Source organism: Apis cerana, linkage group LG15 (genome assembly GCF_029169275.1).
Source record: "Apis cerana isolate GH-2021 linkage group LG15, AcerK_1.0, whole genome shotgun sequence".
Lineage (NCBI taxonomy): Eukaryota > Metazoa > Arthropoda > Insecta > Hymenoptera > Apidae > Apis > Apis cerana.
The window spans coordinates 7,691,643-7,712,207 of NC_083866.1; the positions used below are offsets into that span (position 1 = coordinate 7,691,643).

Consider the following 20,565-nt stretch of genomic DNA (forward strand, 5'->3'; position numbering starts at 1 on the left):
TTATTGAATAAAGAAGGATAGAATGCATAATGAAAGATAATTTAAATATTAAAATATATAATTATATAATACTTTTCATCATAATACATAATTGCACAAAAAATTCTTTTTTTATAAGATATTTATATAATACAATTTATAAAATATATAAAAATACTGTAAAAATATAAATATGTAATATTTAAACAAATGTTATTAAATTATATTAAAATGATTTCATCATTTGAAGAATTACAGGTGGAAGTACAAGAAATATAGCACCTATAAGATATGTTGCTTTACTACCAATGCACCAAAAAGCTAAAATAAACATTTTTATTAAAGTTATTTATTAAATTAAATGATTGTATAATTTATTTTTACCTGAAGAAGCTACAATAGGTCCACAAGCTCGTGCTAATGCTCCAAGAGAACGAAAAACACCTGTTATTGCACCTTTTTGATAATCAGGACCAATATGAGTTACAAGAGTCATCATACAAGTAACAACCATAGCAGTGGCTATAATATATGCAAAAATACAGAAACTTTTTTTATAATCAAAGATAAATTTCATAGATTTTTAATATCCTTACAAATTGCAAACAGACATAATCCAATTGACAATGTTAATATATCATTTGCTAAACCTATACAAATAAATGCTGGAATAATCAACCATAAACCCTAAAAATTTGTACAATGAAATCAAAAATAAGAATACAAATTTATTCTAAATATTTGAATTATTTACCAATTCTGCAATAGATTTTGTTTTATTAGATGGAATTGTTCGTATCCAACTTCCTTGTAAGATTGCCATAATTAATCCAATTCCCAAAAACATCCATCCTTGTTGCATGCTTGTAAATTTAAATAAATAATGAGTTAAGAAGGTTAAAGTAAATTCCAAGCCACTATATATAAACAAATATATGAAATATGCACAACCCAGTGTTTTTAAATTTTTTTTGTCTGAAATAATATATATATAATTTTTATTAATTTCTAAAATTTACAACATAAATATTTATTAATAATTTTACCTTGTAAACTTAAACCAAATACTCCATTAAATTGGAATAAATCTATAGGATTAATGTAAGTAATAATTCCAGATATTCCAGATATAAGATTACTGCTTCTATATTTCTGTGGTAAAGATTCCTTTAAATAATAAACAATAAAACATAAATCGCTTGTTGCTAAAAAAAAAGCAAATACAGCAGGTATTATATACCATGCTTCTTTTCTATTATCACTGAAAGTCCATGCAAAAAATGCTCCAATCATTGGACCTACTACAAAACCTATAGAAAAAGCTATACCAATAAGTGCCTGAAAATAAAAAATATTAACCTACTTATTCACTAATTATGTTTATTTATTTTAAATGTTTAATGCTTTTTTTAAATGTTTATTTTAATAAACTTTACCATTGCTTTTCCTCTTGTTTTTGGAGAAGTAACATCACTAATAATAGCCATTGATAAATTAATATTTCCTTTACTAATACCTCCAATAAATCTTGCTAATACAAATATAGCAAAATTACAAGAAAATGCCCATAACAGATAAGACAAAGCAATTCCTATTAAACAACATATCATCAATGGTTTTCTTCCATATATATCTGATAATGCTCCCACTATTGGAGAACTTAAAAATTGTAAAAAGGAATACATAGAACCAAGGAAACCTATAACAAAATTATATGTTAATATAATATAAATTAACATATTAATAACTTAAATAAAATGAAAGAATAAAAATTATTAACCTCCATAAAGCACTGTATTGATCTTATCAGGAGCATCAAAAAATTTTCTTGTATTTTGTACATAATATAAAATTTTAAAATATAAACCTTGATTTTTTTCTATTTCTTTATAATAATCTAATAAGGCTGGTAATAATGGTAATATCATAGTAAATGCCAGAAGATCCAATAGTAAAGAAACAAATACTATTTGAACAGTATTATCTTTTATTTTATTAGTCATTATTTAATGTATTACAATTATGTAATTTTAATGTATTATAAATAATGTAATAAAAATATTTGTTGTAAAAATTTAAAATAATACTGTAATTTAAAATACAAATTATATGATTCATATATATCAAGTGAACCATTAATTAAACAATACCTTATAATTTATTTCTATTAATTCATTATATAATTAATATTTAAATAATTTCACTTTGACATTTCATACAATAATCTTCGTATTATAAATTGATTCTTTCAAAAATATAAAATTTGATTTAACTATTACACTTTCTATTCGTGCCATCGTAAAGACTTTGAGGGATTAATTCTAGCAAGTGAAAGGATTTTGACCTATTTACTTTTTTATACATCATTTTAATAATTCCTTACCGACTGCTCGTACAATCAATAAGAAAGAAATCTGTTTTATTACTTAAATAATAAATTCATAAATGTTTTCTAATGAATGATTCTATATCAAAATAAATTATATAAGAATTAGTAAATTATAAAAATATTTATAAATTATATACAAAATCACTTGCAAAAAAAATTTACAATTTTTATATACTAAAGAATAATTATAAAAATTTCTTTTTCTTATGATCAATGTAAATAATTTTCACAGTCATTGTTATAATAATTTTTATAGCCATTGTTTTATTTAAAATAAAGTCGATAGAAATTAATTATTCGTAATAATATCTCCAACTTCTCTTTAATTTGTAAAAATATTTGTGAGTAAAAAAATAAAATGAAATAAATTTTTTTAAATGTAAGTTAAAATATATTATATTTGCATGAATAATAAATATTATATTCATCAAATCATAATTAATCAGTACTTTGTTTTTATTTGTCAGTGAAGCGAAAAATGGCACAAACAGACGCACCCAGAAACATTATGTATGTTCAACTTCCGGTTGTTATAGACGACATAAAGAGTATTCGTATACACGAACACGTTTGAATTCATCCACGGATTCACTTCCCTGATGCGAACAAAGATCTTTTGAAACTCGTCTCAAAGTATAACGTCGCTTGGAACGGTCGTTTGTTAACACAATATATTATTATGTACATATATTCATATAAAAATTTCTTTTATTAAATGATTATAAAAGAAATAATCTATTTTATTCTTATTCTTAAATTAAAATCATTATATTATATATTTGCATTAAATATAACAATTTTTATGATAAATAATATTAAGAATATGTTAAAATGTTAAATTAAGAATATTAATTAATAATTAAAAATATATTAAAATATATTAAATTATATGTTAATTTACACATATTATATATTTTATATATTTATATATTTATATATAATATATAATATATATAATATATAAGCAATGTATTGAAATATAATTTGAAAAAATTATCAAAAATTATTATATTGATAATTTAATAAAATTTTAGAAATAATTTGAAATACGCATAGAACAGGTGGTCTGGAAAGCAGCAGTGTTATAATGAAAATTTAAGCAAGGGATTCAACGCTTGCCATCTGGGCTCTACGGTGTGAAACACATGCTGCACATCGATGCCATTTTCTGGCATGTGTCGATATGCTTCGAACTTGTCTTATTTAATCTTTAGAGGGCCGACAAATGAAATATTATAAACTATTAGATTCATTGGGAAAACTAATCACACATACACGCGCGCGCGCGCGCACACACACACACACACACACACACACAATAATATACATATGCATAAGTAATATGTCTTACACAAAGTTTTCAAGGCTTAACTATTATAGTGGTTTTCCGGCTTTTAAAGTTTAAGATAAGATAACAGAAATAATATATAATCTAGTACAAAATTTTTTCAACATTAAACAAAAGAAATGATATTTATAATTTAATATTATAAAAAGTAAAATATATCCTTCATTATGTATATATCATCGATGTACCTTATCAATCCATATCAAAATTAAATTATACAAATATGTATCGATAATAAATTCTTATTAATATTTTCTTAAATTTTATAACGATATATAAAAATATATCAATAAAATAAATAAAATCAATAATTTTCAAGAAAAATCTAAGCGAAGCATTGATAACTATCACATCAGTTCATTTCAATGAGAGCAGGTATGCAAACGGACAAAAGAGCTGAACTTAAAATCCTATGGGGGTTTCATGGAGAATGAAGAAGAGAAAGAAAGAAGAGAAAAAATAAGCGTATAACAAGGAAAGCAGATGGAAAAATATCTCAGTAGAGAAAATCGACAATTTTGGAGGGAACGTAGCTATCGTAAACGCATAGTGGAAATTCTTTGAACAATGAGAACAAAGAAAATTTTTGGGTATCGCGGCGGTCTACGTACCGGCTGTGTGGCAAGCTGCATCGTATGCTGTTACATACCGTAGAAAACCCTACTGCTGTGTAGGTATTATGAACTAAGTGTACGAGCCTTTCGAAATCAGACAGCCATCGTATATACCATAAACACGAGTAGACCCTCTCTCCCATGGATTATAAATCCTCGCTCTGGTATTAAAGGGAAGACCGTCAACCCCCAATACAACGAGAAGAAGCGTTTGCTAGAAGGTATATTGAAAACGGGATTTGAATGCTGTGATGTCGCAGTTTGAAGGGTGAGAAAAAAGAAACCAACTGAAATGAACGAAGGACACAGGTAGATAGGAGGGGAAAGAGGAAAGAATGAGAAAAGGGGGGAGCGAATGTTCGGACAAAAATAAGGAAAGAAAGGGAAAAGGAAAGGATTAGCGAAAAAGGACGGAACAACATGGTAGAAATAAGGAGAACAGAGGAGTACCGTATGCGTTCGACCCGTGTGCATCTATATAGAGTGTATAGTACCAACATAGGAATAAGGATATGTAAGCGCGCGTGCCCGCGCAACCGACAGCAGATGCGCTCGCAGCGGCAGCTGTCCTCCTACAAGTGGTTCTCAATCACTTTCAGTCTTCAATTCTCTTTCTTTTTTCGGATATCAATGCATGTCAGTCATCAATAAAAGAATATCATTAAAGTAATATTTTATTTGAAAACTTATAACAATTTGATCAAGCAATTATAATATCAAACTATATAAAATCAAATATACTGTACAATTTTTACGAAATTATTTAATTTTCACATTTTATGATTCTTTATATATATATATATATATATATATATATATATAATATATTTTTGAGATCATTTATATCAGAATAATAAATATTAAATATAATTTAATTTATTAAAAAAATCCAGCTTGTCAACATTCAAAAATTCAAAAAATTTGCTTATTTTTACATTTATATATTTATTTGTTTATATATTATATATATGATAAAAGTTATATTATATATATATTAAGTTTTAAATAATAAAATTTTAATATTATTATTATCATGCATTTAAAATAGCAATGTATTTAACTTTATAATATAAAAAAATTATGTATAAAATATTGTTCAATTTATATATAATAATAATAAACAATTATATTTTTTTAAAAAATAAATCTAAATATCTAACTATTATATTTAAGATTATGTAGATCATATTCAATTCAATGTTTCATATTTGAAAATTTCTAATTTTTATTTTTTATTTTTTAAAATATACATATATACAAAAAGTGAAAATAAATAATGTTTCAAATAAGTAATAACTTATTTTTATCATAAGTCAAATTATAACCGATTTAAACCGATATTTCTAATATGAATTTGAAAATTGTCGTTACATAAATCGTTGGTCTTGTTGTTATAAGATCCGACCGACCCTTTTTTTTTCCCATTGGACATTTGCCTAACAAAAAGATAGAACAAGAATTATATACGTCACGAACTTGACAGGTAGAGCAAAATTGAGGACAGCTGATATAATTTTGGCGGGCTTTATCGATAGATCTGTAGAGTACCACAAAGTAATACAAGAAGAACAAAGAAGAAACATAAGTTAGAAAGAAAAGATAGCCGCACATATAAATAGGTGAAAGAGATGGATTGCAAGAAAGTAGAAAAAGGATGATGGAAACGAAAAGAAAGAGAGAAAGAGAACAAAAGAAGAAAAGGGGAGAAACTTGAAAGAATTGAAAGTAGAAGCTAACGGAAAAAGATAGAGAATAAAAAGAGATCGAGAAAAGGACACGAAGAAAAAAAAGAGGAAAGCTTTAAAGTTGGTTGTTGCTGGTGTTCCTGCTTCGTTGCTGTTAAATAAGAATAAGCCCCCACCATCGGCCCTAAGGGGTACTTATATAGTTGGGGGCTTTCATGTACTTGGGATCCAAAAGGAATAAAGAGAGGAGACACCTGGTCACGGGCAGCAGTTTGTTGGGAACTCTTTGGGTGGGATGTTGTTACGTCTCTCGTGCTTCTCTTCGCTTATTTTCTCGAAAAACAAGTTTAACGAAAGAAGTTTTAAAAGTTTATCATTACGTTGTAGTCATTATTATTATCGTCATCATCGTTGTGATCGTCATCATTATTATTGATATATTGTATATCGTGGTATATATACAATATCTTGACGTAGTGCAGTGGACGAAAAACGCGGATCGTTTGATTTGTTATATTGATTTTATACTATTTACATCATATTTTTTAATTAGATGAGATATACAATGTAGAATAGGATAGGTTAAGGCAAAGGCGAAGGGTAAGGAAGAAAGAAGATAACCATGGCGTGGAATATTGGCAACCGGTGAAAGACGTCATTTGCTTTGATTTGGGGGTTAGGATACATACCGGTAATGTGCTTTGTCGAAATGTGTATTTATTCACTACAATATTGTGATGTTCATAGAATATCAATATAACTTTTGTTTATTTCCGTTTTTTAATATTATGTTTTCAAACATGATCAAGATTGAGGACACGAATTGTTGAAAATTGTATGTACGTGTTAAAAACCATTTGATCAAATGTGCGACGTAGGTATGTGCGCGAAAATTAATTGAAAAATTTATAAGACATTCTGTAAAATAATTTTAATATCGAATTAAAGTGTTATTTATATAATATTTGATATAAAATTATGAAATTTATAATTTGTTAATCATATCAAATTGTATTTATATAAAGTTTGTGTACAAAATAGTAGTGGATTTGAATTCGTGTATGAAATAATATTAGCACACGACATATCATAATTTAAAAAAAAACAATAAAATCAGTAAAAATATTTAATTTTATAAAAATCATAAAATGTTTAATATAAACAAATCAAAATGAATAAAAATCTCTTCGATTTGGAAATAAATTATTTGAAGACCTAATCGAAGAGATCAATACTTGAAAACACGTGTTTACACAAACAAAATTAGATATAAATTTTTATTTTTAATAATTATTTCATAAAAGTTATTTCATAAGATCTTCAATAAGGATTTATAAAATCTCATAAAATTTTTTAAATGAAGAGAAAAGAAATCTATTATTTTGCATGGAAGATAGGCCGAGATTTGTGACAATGTTTCGTGATGATATAATCTTCAATATTGCACTTGTCCCGGCCTATCGGAATGCATTATATTTCATCGATAGAAGACAAACTACAATTGAATACTATCGAAGAACAAAGGATAATCCAGAAGACGATACTAATTACTTTAACTGAATTTGTCGAAGATACTGGCAGGTTGGGATGTGGGCATTATTTGTTGCAAGGTTAGATCAAATTGCACTCGTCCCGGCCTGCTGGATCTAGTCGACCTATCATCTGTTGCGTTTCTAATATCGAAGCAATATATTTTTAAATTTATTATTTCATTGAAATATATTATTAGAAAATATATTATTGTAGAAATATATTATTTATCTATTAATGTATATCAATATCTGTTTTTTGAAATAAAAAAAAAAATATTAAAAAAATAATAAGAATTAAAAAAAATATTTTTTACAATGTATTCATATATAGAATAAAAATTATTGAATAAAAATATTAATTTATTATTAAGTAAATATTATTTTATATATTTCAGATTTTAAAAATATATATTTATATATTTGTATATATTTGTAAAAAAAATATAAATACAAATTGAAAAAATAAAATATATATTTAAAAAAAAGAAAAACAATCAAATTTCTATTATTATTTTATTATTTATTATTAAATTTATTATTATTATTATTTATTATTATTAAATTTATTATTAAATTATCCCAAACTTAATCATAAAAATTAGCAATTTTTTCTAAATTATCAAAATAAATTTTTTAAAAATTAATTTCAAAATAATATATAAAAAATATATTTAATATATAAAATAAATATTTAATATATGTAAAATTAAATTATATATTTAAAATTGAAACAATATATGACGAATAAATATTTACATATTGATATTACATTTTTTCAATGAAATTTTAAACTATCTTGTATTTATCTTTTAAATTATTTTAAATTATAATTTTTAAATATTTTTATTAGATAATATAAAATTTTAAATATGTTTAAAAATTTATTCTTTAAATAATTTTCTTTAAATATGAAAAAATTTTTCTTTTCCAGTTTTGAATTAATTGCAATGTATAATAAAATGAAAGAAGTAGATATTGTTTAGAATCTTAATATTTTTTCAGATACAATACAAATGATATTTATTGTTGCATAATGTTGTTAAATAAATGTAATTGCTGAAATACTATTCAATTTTTTTTGTTATATCAATATAAAAAAAAAAGAAATTGAAAAGAGAAAATAGGAAAAACGAAAAAAAGATTAGGGATTAAATTACGTTCAATCGAATAAGAAAACATAATGAAACTAGTAAAACTAATATCGCTTTTCTTGTTGATCAGTGGAACATGAATTTTATTTTTCATTCATATTCTTCAAGTGAAAGACGTGGTGCAAGCATCCCCTTTTAAGAGTCTCACGGTTTGAAATAAAACACCTGGCTTCTTCCCTATGTGAGCACTATATAGTATATATACATACGTACAATTACATGTTAGCACATTTACGCGCACGCATATTCTCACGGCAGAGGACTGCTTCTCTTCGTGGACTGGTTTTGGCTTCCTTATAAACTTTATTCAATTCTTTGTAATATGCCAAAGGGTATACTTCAATATGTATATGTATATGTATACGCATACATACACCTACTATTCATATGCTAAACAATAAATGTGTTGAAAGAAATGAATCTCTATCTTGCAGATACGGCTGTGCAGCTGCCATATTTATCTATTATATGTATGTATAAGTCCAGTGGCAAAGAATTTTTTAATTATAAGATCAAAAACAAATGATTCGTTGAATCATTTTAATAAAAAGAGCTTATATATATCTCTTTTCTAAGGATATATTTCTTTAATACTATAATTTATTGCAATATTAATTTTACAATCAATTATAAATTGTAATTCTTTATTGATAAAAAACCGTTTAATTATAATTTTGTTAACATTTAAATAATAGCACAAATTTCCCCATATTTTATCGATTTTTTGAGAAAGTTTTTTACAGAATATTTTTTGAAATATTTTAAACTGAAAAAAATAAATGATTAACCATTTTATTTAATATATATAAATATATAAATATTTAATCTTATTTTATATATTATATTTAATTAATTAATTTAATAAAAAAAATTTATAATATAAATTATTACATATGTACATTTTAGATTTTGATTTTATTTTCTAAAAAAAAATAAAAAGAAAAATATATAATTAATGTGATTATTTTTTTTGCTTCACATTTTTTTCAATTTTGCACTCATTCTGATTTATCAAATATTTATTGAAATATTTATATATATAAATTAAATAATAAAATAGAAATAATGTGATATTGAAAATTTTATTTAATATATAATTTAATAATATCATTGAATGAAATACAAATTTATAAAATTATAAAAATTGTTCCATAAAAATTTGTTGTAATATATTTTATACATATAAGTTAATTGATATTTCTTTTTGTGAACAGAAAAATTAAAGTTATAGGAAATTTACTTAAGATAGATATGAGAAAATCTATGAAAACTTTGTATAGTATATGTATATATATATATATATATATATATTTTTTCTGAAAGAATTTTCTTAGGTTAAAGAAATAATATATACAAAATTGTATAGACAAATATATTAGAATTTTTATTTTTACGATTTTCAATAATATTTTAAATAATATTTTAATATAAAGATTTAATATTATAAAGTATTTAGCAAATTATATAGTATTTAAGAAATATTTATTATGAATCACTTCAAATGCATTTTAGATAGGTTAGTTGTATTTAGTACAACAGTTTAAAAGAAAATTTATTTAATTTAAATGAATCAGCGATCATTTATAAAGAATATATATCATTATATATCTTTTCTTCTTTTTGACATTTTTTTAAAATAATTTTTTCATAGGACTTCACGATGTGAGTTAAGAAGATTACAGTCTTCGTTGTCAGTATCAAACTCTAAAATTCAAATACCTGCTAGAATAAAACGTGATCCTACTGATATTTTACATGTAAGTATGCTAAAATTTTTCTAGCATAGAAGAGATTTTAGATTATAAGTATTTATTCAATTTCACTATTTTTTATTTTTTTAAAGGCTCTTGAGAGCACTATAGTTAAAGATTCTAGTTTACATATAATGAAAGATTATTTATATCATGATGATCCTTATTTACTTCCATCAAAAAAATTGGATTATCGTCTTTATGCATTATCATATGAATCAGGTAAAAAAACTGCAATGTGGATTCATAATGAACATAGCAATTTATTTCCAAAACATCTTTCAAATCCAGAAATTGAGGTAAATTTTATTTGTTATAGTAATAATTTTATTTAATAATATAACATGTTATTATATTTTTATGTATATTTTATCATACATATTATTTTTCATTATATATTTTTTAAATATAAATAATTTTTAATATGCATTTTAGACATTTAAACCATTTTATACTGATAAAAATCAAGTATCAGAAGAAATATTATTATCTGCTATATCTCAATGTAAAGTGTCTAATGCTTTACATATCTATAAGTTATTAGATACTAATGTTTCTAATGGAACAAAACAAGCACTTTTAGAATTATTATGTTTTTTTAACAATAAAGAATGGGTAGTTAAAAATTTGAAATTTGAACAATGGTTTTCTTCATCCAAAAAAAATTATATTTGGAAGTAAGTATTAAAAAAGAATCAAGAATTAATTTTATATTTGACATTATTTTCAATAGTTTCATGTTTCAGATATGAATTAGAAATTAATGAATTATTTAATTTTTTAAAAAATCAAGATGATCCAACAGCAGCAGCTGCTTATAATATTATGCTATGTGGTTTAATAAAATATTTAAAAGTAAATCAATTCTTGTAATAAATTCTTGTATCTTTGTTAAAAATTTAATATATTTTTAATTTATATTTTTAGGTAAATGAAGCTTGGGAATTATACGAAGAATGCAAAAAAAAAAATATTCCATTCAATCTTACTACTTGGAATAATATAATAATATTATTTTCAAAAGTTTTTAATAAAAGAAAAGTAAAAATTGAAATGGAACATGTACTTAAAATTCTTGAATCAATGAATGAGGACGAAATTAAACCAAATATTCAAACATTAAATGCTCTTCTTAAAATGATTATTGAATTAAAAATAGACAATTTTAAAGATGTTATTAAATATTTAATTATAGAATTCAAAAATATGAACATAAAATTTTCATTAGGGACATATTATTATATTATGCTAGGATTTACAATTTACGGTAATTATATATTATTTATAATTTATTTGTTTTAATTTTTTATTTATAAAATTATATTTTCTTACAGATCACAATTCATATGATAATTTCATACATATTCTATATACAATAAAAAATAAAAAATTTACCATTCAAGATTCAGCAGATACTAAATTTTTTAAACATGCTATGTATTTAGCTCATAAATATAATAATAAAGAAGCTGGTAATATGATTCATGAAATTCTTCTTAAAGAAGATAATTATAAATTTATTTCTACAGCAATAATAGTACGTTTTATTTAAGAATTTTATAATATATTCAATATTTTCTTTTTACATATTTTTTTTTCATGTAGGAAAGTGATTATTATAATGCATATATATTGTTATTATTATCAACAAGCACAATTGAGGAATTCTTTAACTCTTACGAAAAACTTGTTCCAAATTTATATGTGCCAACAAAACAACTCTTAGTGGATATAATAAATGAAATGCAATACTGTGATCCATCCGTTTTAGTAAAATATATACCGAGATTATGGTCAGATGTAAATACCTTCTGTCATATGGAATTTTCAATAAAACTTATTATAATAAGTTTAATGAAAAATAATATGTTATTAGTTAATTCATCTTTAAAAAAAATTTTTACAAATGCAGCATGGAATTGTTGGAATGATATGAAGGTTATTTATTTATTCAAATTGAATTTAATTATGTTTACAAAAAAAGTACAATAACAAGAATAAAAAATTTGATATTTGCAGAAACAAATCAAGTTAAAAGGAAAAATAAATAGTATAATTAAAACTAACTTGGTAGCTAATTTAGCAATAATATTATTACACAATGATTTTGTGAAAGAAAGCATCGAAATTCTGACATTTATTAATAAATTAGATTTATTTGTTTCAATGATGAATAGAAATCAAATAAATGAATTATTTGATAAATATATTTCAATACAATGTATTAAAGGATGTTTTGTACGTATAATGTTTATATTATATTAATAATTCTTTTTTTTCATTCAAATTTAAAATCAAAAACATAAATTAAAGATATTCTTTTTTATAGCTCATTCTTGAGTACTGTGTAAACTCAGGATTTACAAATATCAACCCAATGATTATGAAATTGCATAATCTTCCAGAATTTACGAACGATGATCGTGACAAATTGATTAATTTAGTGGGAAAGGAAATTTTATACATGTTGGATACAAAACAATTAAATTAATCAATTAAATTAAATTATATATAAAAAGAAAATATTTATAACATTATTTATAACATATTTTTTTTTGCTTCTACAATTAAGTCAAAAAATACCATTATATAAAACTTATAATATTTATTATCATTCTCTATTAAATTTTTATTTCTTTGTATAAAAATTTCAATCAATTTGTCATTCAAAGAATTGAAATTATATGCATGATTGGTATGTATTAATGTCCTTGCCCCCCTAACTAGGGTACTTACGATTAATAAATTAATGTATGTATGTATGTATAGTGGGAGTTACTATTCTCTCGTCCCTCAAATGCTTATTTCCTGCAGCTCGGGTAGCTTAACATCGTAACTCATTCGTTCACATATAAAAGCTAAAACGTAGTGACATCGATTCAAGAATCTTATAATTATATGAAATTTTTCTTTTAAATTTTTTTATTATTTTTAAAATTTTGTCTTTAGAAACAGAATAATGGATGAGAAACATATGCATTTTACATTAGAATCTGTGCGTAAATTGATAATGAAAGATGAACCTAATGTGGAAATTATCAGTTTAGAAGAAGAATTCGGTTCAGGAAGAGGTGACAACTATACATCTATGTTGTATCGTATTCGAGCAAAAGGTCGAAAACAGATAAAAAATAATGAATGGATCAATTATGAATGTGCAATAATTTATAAAGTTTTACCCCAATCAAGAGAACATCGTGAAGCTTTTAAAAGTGAATTACTATTTCAAAATGAAGTAGCATTTTATACGCATGTATGGCCTGCATTAAATAAGTTACAAACAAATGGTAGAAAAGTTTTTAATGGTGTTGCAAAAATATATGCAGCACAAATTGATTTTATCGCTATGGAAGATTTACGAGAAAGAGGTTTTAAAATGGCAGATAGAAGAAAAGGATTGCAACTTGAGCATTTGAAACGAACATTGAAAGCTTTAGCAGGTTTTCATGCACTGAGTTTAACTCTTAGAGAAACAAGGTATGTCTAATAATAATTTCTTTTTCTTTCTTTTCTTGTTTTTTCTATTTTTTTTTATTTATTTTATATTGTATTATTATGTCTATACATATGTTTATATATTAATATATAATGTATTGATATATAAGACCAGAAGAATTTGCAAGACTGACAGATCCAAGTGAAGGTAAAGGTATCCAAGAAGCACTTTTTCGAACAGAAAATGAAAATTGGTACCGTCAATATTATCAAGTTGCTGCTAAGAATGCTATCAGAATGGTGTCTGATGGTCTTCCTTCTCACATGGAATCCAAAAGAATTGAAATAATGAAAAAATTACGAGCATTTCTTAATGATGATGTATTTTTTCGCACTATGAGCGAATTAGTTGCTATGCAAGGGCCCCTTACTGTTTTTTGTCATGGTGATTGTTGGACTAATAATATTTTATTTAAAGACGATTTGACCAAATCAAACGAAGAAGTAAGTATTACATATAAATAATATTTATTATCATTTAGTAGTAAAGTAAAAAAAAGAAAAAAAAAAATAAAAATCTTTTTTATGTATGTCACATTAAAATATAAAATATTTGTTGAACGTGCATGTTATTTAATTTTATATTATATAAGAAAAACCAAGAAATAATGTTTCTTAGTATAATTTTATTATTTATTAATTATTTATTAATTATTAATTTTAAGATGTTTAGTATATTATGGTTTTTCTGTTTTTTATTATATATCTTGTACAAATATTATTTTAATAATATTAAAGAAAAACATTCTTGTAATTCATAAAATTTCTATCAAAATAAAAATTGTTCATATTTAATAAATCACTTAGTTTTATTCAGTTTTCAAGTATTATGCATACTTGATAGTATTAAATAAATTATGTTTTTTTATCATGAAATAGGATATTTTTATAGATTCTATTCCCATATTAATTAAAATTTATTGAAATAAAAAAGAAAAAATAGACACAAGTATAGTGTAAAAATATTTATCTTATCATTTTTTACTTCATTTGCGAAATAAAAGTAATACGAATATGAATATTAAGATATATCAAATTTCAATTATGTTAACTTAGGGAATAGAAATTGGAAATATTACAATGTAATTGGATCAAATCTTAAATTACGATTAACATTATGACTTTACAGGTTGTCTATTTAATTGATTTCCAACTAACTCGAGTTGGTTCACTTGCCCTTGATCTTGCGAATTTGTTGTACTGTTGTGCAAGTGGAGAAATTAGACAAGCACACATGACACAACTTCTTCAACATTATCATTTCCATCTAATGTCTTCATTACATACGCTTAATCCAAAACAGCCACCAAAAGATCCATCTGTGATGTGGGAACTGTAAGTAATATTACATGTAATATGTTCGTAAGAAAAAAAAAATGTAACTGAAAAATTTATTAAACGAATATTTTTAAAGCATTTTTAATCTTACTATTTATCATATAGATTAAATGAAGAAATGCGACGATGTGGCCGATTTGGCGTAGGTCTTGCATTGGATATTTTACCAATTAGTACATGCGAAAGTGAAGAAGCTCCAGATTTGTATGAAAAATCAAAAACCAATAAAGGAAAGGAAAATACACGAGCACCACCACGAGAAGGAGCTGAATGTGCCCGACTTATGACTGATTTAGTTTTGGAACTTGTGCATAATCATGCTTTATAGATTGAATTATAAAAAATCTTTATAAATACTATTTTAAAAAATATCTTTGTTATGTTATCATAAAATAAATTAATTTTAATGTAATGTATTTTAATATAATATTATATATGGGCGTATTAAAAATTATATAAATTTCAATAAAAATTTGGTATTTTATATAATGCAAAATTTCGTCCAAAATAAATTATATGAAAATAAATAAAACAAACATTATTCAATATTGTAAAAATACTTAATATTACAAATTTTACTCATAGTTTTTTCTATGTATATCTTCATATCATATGTTTTATCAATATCTGATGCATTTCGTTATTATTACCTTAATTAATAACTATAATTTATGAATGTAATATAACTCACAAGAAATTTATGCTTGTTGTGGAGGTGTATGTGAGGGTGGTTGCTGGGCTGATGCTTGAGGACTCGGTGGTTGTTGTTGTTGTTGTTGTTGTTGCGCAGTAGGTTGCCATGCAGGATGTTGATTTTGTTGTTGTTGTTGTTGCTCTTGAGCTAAACGCTGATGCGCTTGTTGTCTAGCTCTAAATTCGGCTGCTTTTAATTGTTCCAAATGAAACTGTTGTCTTTCAGTAATAAGTTGTTGTCGTTGATATTCAAGCCCTTCACGTTCTCGTTCCATCGTCGTTTCCAATTCTTCAAAATGACGTAATTTAATTTCTAATTTTTTCATTTGTGTTTCAACAAGCAGCGCTACTAAAGCTTTAATTTTACGTTCTTCTACAGCTGCCAAATGTTTTGCTTTAACGGCAGCTGCTGCTAATGCTGCTGCAGCTGCAGATTGAAGTTGAGCATCTCGCACCACCTATATGATAATGAAAAGAAAAAAAAATATAAATAAATGAAAATATATTTTATATTATAAAAATATTTAACAAATATGAAAATATAAAATAATTATTCACCTTATCTCTTTTTTCTTTTGCTTCCATAGTTTCAGCATCCATGGTTGATTTTGCATCTTCTTCAGTTTCTTTCAATTCATCTTCTTTTTTTGTTATATCCAATTGACTTTGATCTATTTCAGATTCTTTAGGCTTTTCTTGTTCCTCTTTTTTCATTTCCATAGAAGCTGTTGTTGCTGAATGTGGAGATGTAACTGTAGCACCTGTAGTTGAAGGTGGTGCTGTATCATCAGGAGGTTCAGGTGGTCCAGTCCCAGCTATACCTGATTGTGCTAATCCTGCAGCTGGATCAAACTTACCTAAATAATTCGAAAATAATTAATATAATAAAATTTTATTTCAGTTATTAATAAGAAAATTACAAAAAGAAGATTAATTACCATCAGAATTAGCACTAGCTTGAACATTTCTTAAATGTTGATCTAATAAAGCAGCTGGTACTTGATCTTTAATAGCTGCAAATTCTTCCATAGCAGCTTTGGCTGCACTTGCAGCAACTCTAGGATCAACAACTGAAGCCAAAAATGCCACAGTACTCATAACGGGATTACCAGCTTTAGAAAATGGTACTGGTTGATAAGCTAATGGACCCAAACCCTCTGGTCCGCTTTCTTCTAAATAAGGATCTTCTATAGGAAGTCGTAGGAAATGCAAGATACATTCATCCTGTGTTCTCGAACCAACATGTTCACAGACTTTATTCCAATCATCTTTGTGTAATTCTAATCCTTCTAATAGCAAAAGTGTTTCTTGTTCTGTCCAATCACGAGTAGCACCGGCAGCTTGTTTATTCTTCAAAACTGCCGGTTTTCTCGAATATTGATCAATTTTTAGTCCAAAATTTGCCATCACTCCAGCTGAAGTTTTCTCTTCTGTTCCCAAACCGGATGATTTCTTTTCTAAATCAAGTAATGTTTTTGCGGCTGAAGGTTGTGGTGTTTTCGGAGGATTCGGATTAACTGGAGCTAAACCTGATGGAGTATCTGATAATACATGGAAATGTGATGTTGGAGGTGGACCCATGGGTGTTGGTCTTGATTCTGCATCCACTTGGTAATTAATAAGTCCCCATTGTTCCAAAAATGCATGTACGCGCATAATTGCGCATACATCTCCTGCTAAATTACGCCTACAAGCAGTCGATGTAATATATTCTGTAGGATTTAATCTATAGGTATCGATCATAAAATTTCTGTATGCAAGATAAATTTCTGGCGTTTTAGATTTATTTTTACCATTAAAAAATTCAGATAAAGCTCTTTTTTCAATAGTATGAATCGAATTATAATCAAACCAAGCAGAATAACTAGGAACAACAATATGATGTGTTTGTTCAGTGACATTATCTTCTGGTTCATCTCCTTTACTCCCTTCTCCTCTTTCTTTACTTGCATCTCGTTCTTCTCTATCTTGAGTACTTTGAGAACTTCCTTTATCTCCTTCCATAGGTTCATCCAAATCCGCCATATTACCAGATTTAAGTGGTTGAAGTTCGTTATCTTGTTTCTTACTACCTGTTGTCGTTAAAGTACTGCCACTTGCTGGAATATTACCTTGACCAGTCACCGGCGGATTCGTAGGAGTAGCAACTACTTCTACAATTCGAGGTTCTGCTGGTGGATCTTCCATTCCTTGAGTGAGATCGTCTTCTTCTTCTCCACCACCGCGGGATTTCTTCGGAGTCGCAAGTGATGATGAAGATGAAGTTTGAACACTTGATGGTGCTCTTGCGCTTTTACGTTTTCCTGGTTTCGGCGATGGACTAGGAGATCGTTTTCTTTTTGGTTTTTTCGCTGAAGGAGGAGGATGAGATGGCTGAGCCATTAAATCTTCTACCGAAAGTCGGTATTTATGTATTTTCTTTTGACCATTTTCATCTATTTCATAGTCTTCTTCATTCATCCATTCGTTATATTGATCTAAATCTAATGCCCATGTTGCAGCTACTTTGTATACTGATTTCATGTTTGTATTTGTAAGTGTACCTTCTGGGAAGTCCCAAGGAAGATCTAATGTAGTCCAAGAATCGTAACTATCGGGAAAATAGTACCAATGAAGAAGAACAGATCTTTCTCGTCTCATACAAGGTCGCGCGTATTCTTCTTCCATAGGATCAACTGGAGGATAAATTATATGTGTAGCATCTGTTTCATTTTCAGAAATACTACCTTGATGTCGACGAACTGCTTCTTTCACTTTTGCAGCTGTTGATTTATCTACATCAGGTCTCACATATACACTTGGTATAATCATACATCGATTCTGTACCAAAGCTCTTTCAGCAGCCATTAACATTTCTACTGTTCTGTCCATACGAGATCCTGACTAAAAAAAAATTTTTGTATTATTGTTAAATTATGTTTATAATATTATACTTACTTTTCCAACAGGGAAATCAAATCGACGCCATCCTTGTTCTTGTTTAAAACGATATGCAGTTGCAAGAATATGACATAAACCACCTCCTGGTTTAAAATCTAAGAAACATTTCATCTAAAAAGTTTATAAATAATTTAATTATTTTTTAAAATAATATTTAATTGCATAAATCAATAAATACATACAGGAAGTCTTGTCATTGGTGGTTTTGAAACATTTTTTCCTAAATTATCTTCTTGAAATTGCAATAATTGCACTATCAATGTAGCTAAACTTTTATTAGTTGGAGGATCCGTTTGGACATACTAAATATTATAAAAAATAAAAAATATTATATGAAGAAAATATTTTAAATTATTAAAATATAACATATTATATATTTTTTATACATACATTATATTAAATAAAATTGAATTAATTATATGAGTATCATGTATATATTATTTATGTAATTTTATATATATATAAAAAAAGATAAAATAAATTATTCTTTGCAGTAACTTAAAAATAAATGAAATTATAAAATTTTTTAAGAAATAGATAAAAACTAATTCATATTAAGAAATGCTATCATTATACAAACTAGTAAATTGATTGTATTATTGGACGCCGGGCATTTAGATATACCTTTTTGCAGTTTTTCAAAAGCCATTGTTTAACTGCATCAAGTTGTGTAAGAATTTCCTGGGACTCAAAAAATTTTGTATTGGGTCCACCGTCCTTTTTAGGTCCTAATGCGAGCATCCTTTATAAAATTAGCTTTAAAAATTATTGGATATGCTACAAGAAAGAACACCGCGTTTCTTGCAAACATGACACACCTCTGAAGTTGCTTCGAGCCATATTATTCTAATACAAAAATATTTTGATTTAATCATAAATTTCTTTCTTCTAAAAAATTTAAAAATCTTTTATAACTTATAAATAAATATTTTTTAATAAAAAAACAAAAACATATTTTTATTTTTCATATATAACCTTAACTGATAATATTTACTGCTAACCACGAATGAAGCAGATAGTGGTTTCTCAATTGGCAAACATGATTTTAAATACGATGACTCGAAATTATTTAATAATCTAACTTCCTTACTGTTTCTTCACAGTATTAATTATATTATAGGTTATAAATCGAATAAGATTATTATATTGAATAAATTATGTCTGATAAAGAAGATGTTGATATCAATAAAAAGTTCGAAGATTTATTATTTGCCGAAGAAAATGCTCAATACATAGGTTACAAAGAAGGTTTTGAGGTTGGCAAAAAGCAGTTGGTAAATGGATTTCATTTTGGATATCACAAAGCTAGTTTATTGGGTGCACAATTAGGATATTATAGCGGTATTTTGGAACAATATTTAAGTGCAAATAAATGTAATTTAGAAAAAGGTGTTTGGATTGCAAAAGAACTTTTACAAGATATTTATAATTTTCCTAAATACAATGATGGGACAATAGATATATCAAAAGATATAGATAATATTAAATTTAAATATGCCAAGTTTTGTGCATTAACAAAAATATATGCGCCATATCCAGAAACAGATAAACTTGATTTTTAATTATGCAGAATTATGGTTGAATAAATATAAAATCAAATAATATTTTTTAATATTTTGACTTTTTATTATTTTTCATTTCTGATGATAT

The 20,565-nt window shown here is 25.4% G+C and overlaps 5 protein-coding genes across 9 annotated transcripts; 3 read left to right on the top strand and 2 right to left on the bottom strand.

Annotated features, from left to right (window-relative positions):
• Nucleotides 1–40: 40 nt before the first annotated feature.
• LOC108000477 (major facilitator superfamily domain-containing protein 10) lies at nucleotides 41–2,421 on the bottom strand. Of its 3 annotated transcripts, none has more exons than XM_028668178.2 (8): nucleotides 2,130–2,421; nucleotides 1,760–2,065; nucleotides 1,416–1,678; nucleotides 1,026–1,338; nucleotides 734–954; nucleotides 576–666; nucleotides 364–501; nucleotides 41–300 (listed from the first exon to the last, which is right to left on the bottom strand). In XM_028668178.2, exons 2-8 carry the CDS (start codon nucleotides 1,980–1,982, stop codon nucleotides 206–208), a joined length of 1,344 nt encoding a protein of 447 aa, XP_028523979.1. In that variant the 5' UTR covers nucleotides 1,983–2,065; nucleotides 2,130–2,421; the 3' UTR covers nucleotides 41–205. The 3 variants fall into 3 exon arrangements, with proteins under 3 accessions (XP_028523979.1, XP_016916332.1, XP_016916340.1); XM_017060843.3 differs by having other exon boundaries at nucleotides 1,026–1,317; nucleotides 2,130–2,391; XM_017060851.3 differs by lacking the exon at nucleotides 1,760–2,065 and having other exon boundaries at nucleotides 2,130–2,417.
• A 6,608-nt stretch (nucleotides 2,422–9,029) lies between these two features.
• LOC108000981 (small ribosomal subunit protein mS39) lies at nucleotides 9,030–13,211 on the top strand. 2 transcript variants are annotated; one of them, XM_062085973.1, is made up of 10 exons: nucleotides 9,030–9,168; nucleotides 10,350–10,455; nucleotides 10,542–10,748; nucleotides 10,885–11,126; nucleotides 11,196–11,304; nucleotides 11,377–11,716; nucleotides 11,784–11,986; nucleotides 12,055–12,387; nucleotides 12,469–12,687; nucleotides 12,779–13,211. In XM_062085973.1, exons 1-10 carry the CDS (start codon nucleotides 9,086–9,088, stop codon nucleotides 12,938–12,940), a joined length of 2,004 nt encoding a protein of 667 aa, XP_061941957.1. In that variant the 5' UTR covers nucleotides 9,030–9,085; the 3' UTR covers nucleotides 12,941–13,211. The 2 variants fall into 2 exon arrangements, with proteins under 2 accessions (XP_061941957.1, XP_016917214.1); XM_017061725.3 differs by lacking the exon at nucleotides 9,030–9,168 and adding an exon at nucleotides 9,974–10,214.
• Nucleotides 12,779–20,078, bottom strand: LOC108000973 (SWI/SNF complex subunit SMARCC2). 2 transcript variants are annotated; one of them, XM_062085970.1, is made up of 8 exons: nucleotides 19,917–20,078; nucleotides 19,540–19,761; nucleotides 19,098–19,217; nucleotides 18,913–19,026; nucleotides 16,914–18,858; nucleotides 16,534–16,832; nucleotides 15,974–16,433; nucleotides 12,779–15,277 (listed from the first exon to the last, which is right to left on the bottom strand). In XM_062085970.1, exons 2-7 carry the CDS (start codon nucleotides 19,654–19,656, stop codon nucleotides 15,981–15,983), a joined length of 3,048 nt encoding a protein of 1,015 aa, XP_061941954.1. In that variant the 5' UTR covers nucleotides 19,657–19,761; nucleotides 19,917–20,078; the 3' UTR covers nucleotides 12,779–15,277; nucleotides 15,974–15,980. The 2 variants fall into 2 exon arrangements, with proteins under 2 accessions (XP_061941954.1, XP_061941955.1); XM_062085971.1 differs by having other exon boundaries at nucleotides 19,891–20,026.
• LOC108000988 (uncharacterized) lies at nucleotides 13,409–15,828 on the top strand. The gene is made up of 4 exons (XM_017061738.3): nucleotides 13,409–13,926; nucleotides 14,055–14,388; nucleotides 15,074–15,279; nucleotides 15,388–15,828. Exons 1-4 carry the CDS (start codon nucleotides 13,409–13,411, stop codon nucleotides 15,608–15,610), a joined length of 1,281 nt encoding a protein of 426 aa, XP_016917227.1. The 3' UTR covers nucleotides 15,611–15,828.
• On the top strand, nucleotides 20,073–20,527 carry LOC108001003 (uncharacterized). Its single transcript, XM_062085977.1, has one exon. The coding sequence runs from the start codon at nucleotides 20,073–20,075 to the stop codon at nucleotides 20,475–20,477; it is 405 nt and encodes a 134-aa protein (XP_061941961.1). The 3' UTR covers nucleotides 20,478–20,527.
• The last annotated feature ends 38 nt before the right edge of the window (nucleotides 20,528–20,565 follow it).

Excerpts from the sequence above, each read along its gene's own strand:
- LOC108000477 (XM_028668178.2), bottom strand. The coding sequence starts at position 1,982 with ATGACTAATAAAATAAAAGATAATACTGTTCAAATAGTATTTGTTTCT. Across the intron at positions 955-1,025 it reads ATTTGGTTTAAGTTTACAAG|ACAAAAAAAATTTAAAAACA; the intron begins GTAAAATTATTA and ends ATATTATTTCAG. Across the intron at positions 667-733 it reads CAAAATCTATTGCAGAATTG|GGTTTATGGTTGATTATTCC; the intron begins GTAAATAATTCA and ends ACAAATTTTTAG.
- LOC108000981 (XM_062085973.1), top strand. The coding sequence starts at position 9,086 with ATGCTAAACAATAAATGTGTTGAAAGAAATGAATCTCTATCTTGCAGA. Across the intron at positions 10,456-10,541 it reads ATCCTACTGATATTTTACAT|GCTCTTGAGAGCACTATAGT; the intron begins GTAAGTATGCTA and ends ATTTTTTTAAAG. Across the intron at positions 12,388-12,468 it reads ATTGTTGGAATGATATGAAG|AAACAAATCAAGTTAAAAGG; the intron begins GTTATTTATTTA and ends TGATATTTGCAG.
- LOC108000988 (XM_017061738.3), top strand. The coding sequence starts at position 13,409 with ATGGATGAGAAACATATGCATTTTACATTAGAATCTGTGCGTAAATTG. Across the intron at positions 13,927-14,054 it reads TTAACTCTTAGAGAAACAAG|ACCAGAAGAATTTGCAAGAC; the intron begins GTATGTCTAATA and ends TTGATATATAAG. Across the intron at positions 14,389-15,073 it reads TGACCAAATCAAACGAAGAA|GTTGTCTATTTAATTGATTT; the intron begins GTAAGTATTACA and ends ATGACTTTACAG.
- LOC108000973 (XM_062085970.1), bottom strand. The coding sequence starts at position 19,656 with ATGCTCGCATTAGGACCTAAAAAGGACGGTGGACCCAATACAAAATTT. Across the intron at positions 19,218-19,539 it reads TTTTGAAAAACTGCAAAAAG|TATGTCCAAACGGATCCTCC; the intron begins GTATATCTAAAT and ends TATAATATTTAG. Across the intron at positions 16,434-16,533 it reads CAAAAGAAAAAAGAGATAAG|GTGGTGCGAGATGCTCAACT; the intron begins GTGAATAATTAT and ends ATTATCATATAG.
- LOC108001003 (XM_062085977.1), top strand. The coding sequence starts at position 20,073 with ATGTCTGATAAAGAAGATGTTGATATCAATAAAAAGTTCGAAGATTTA.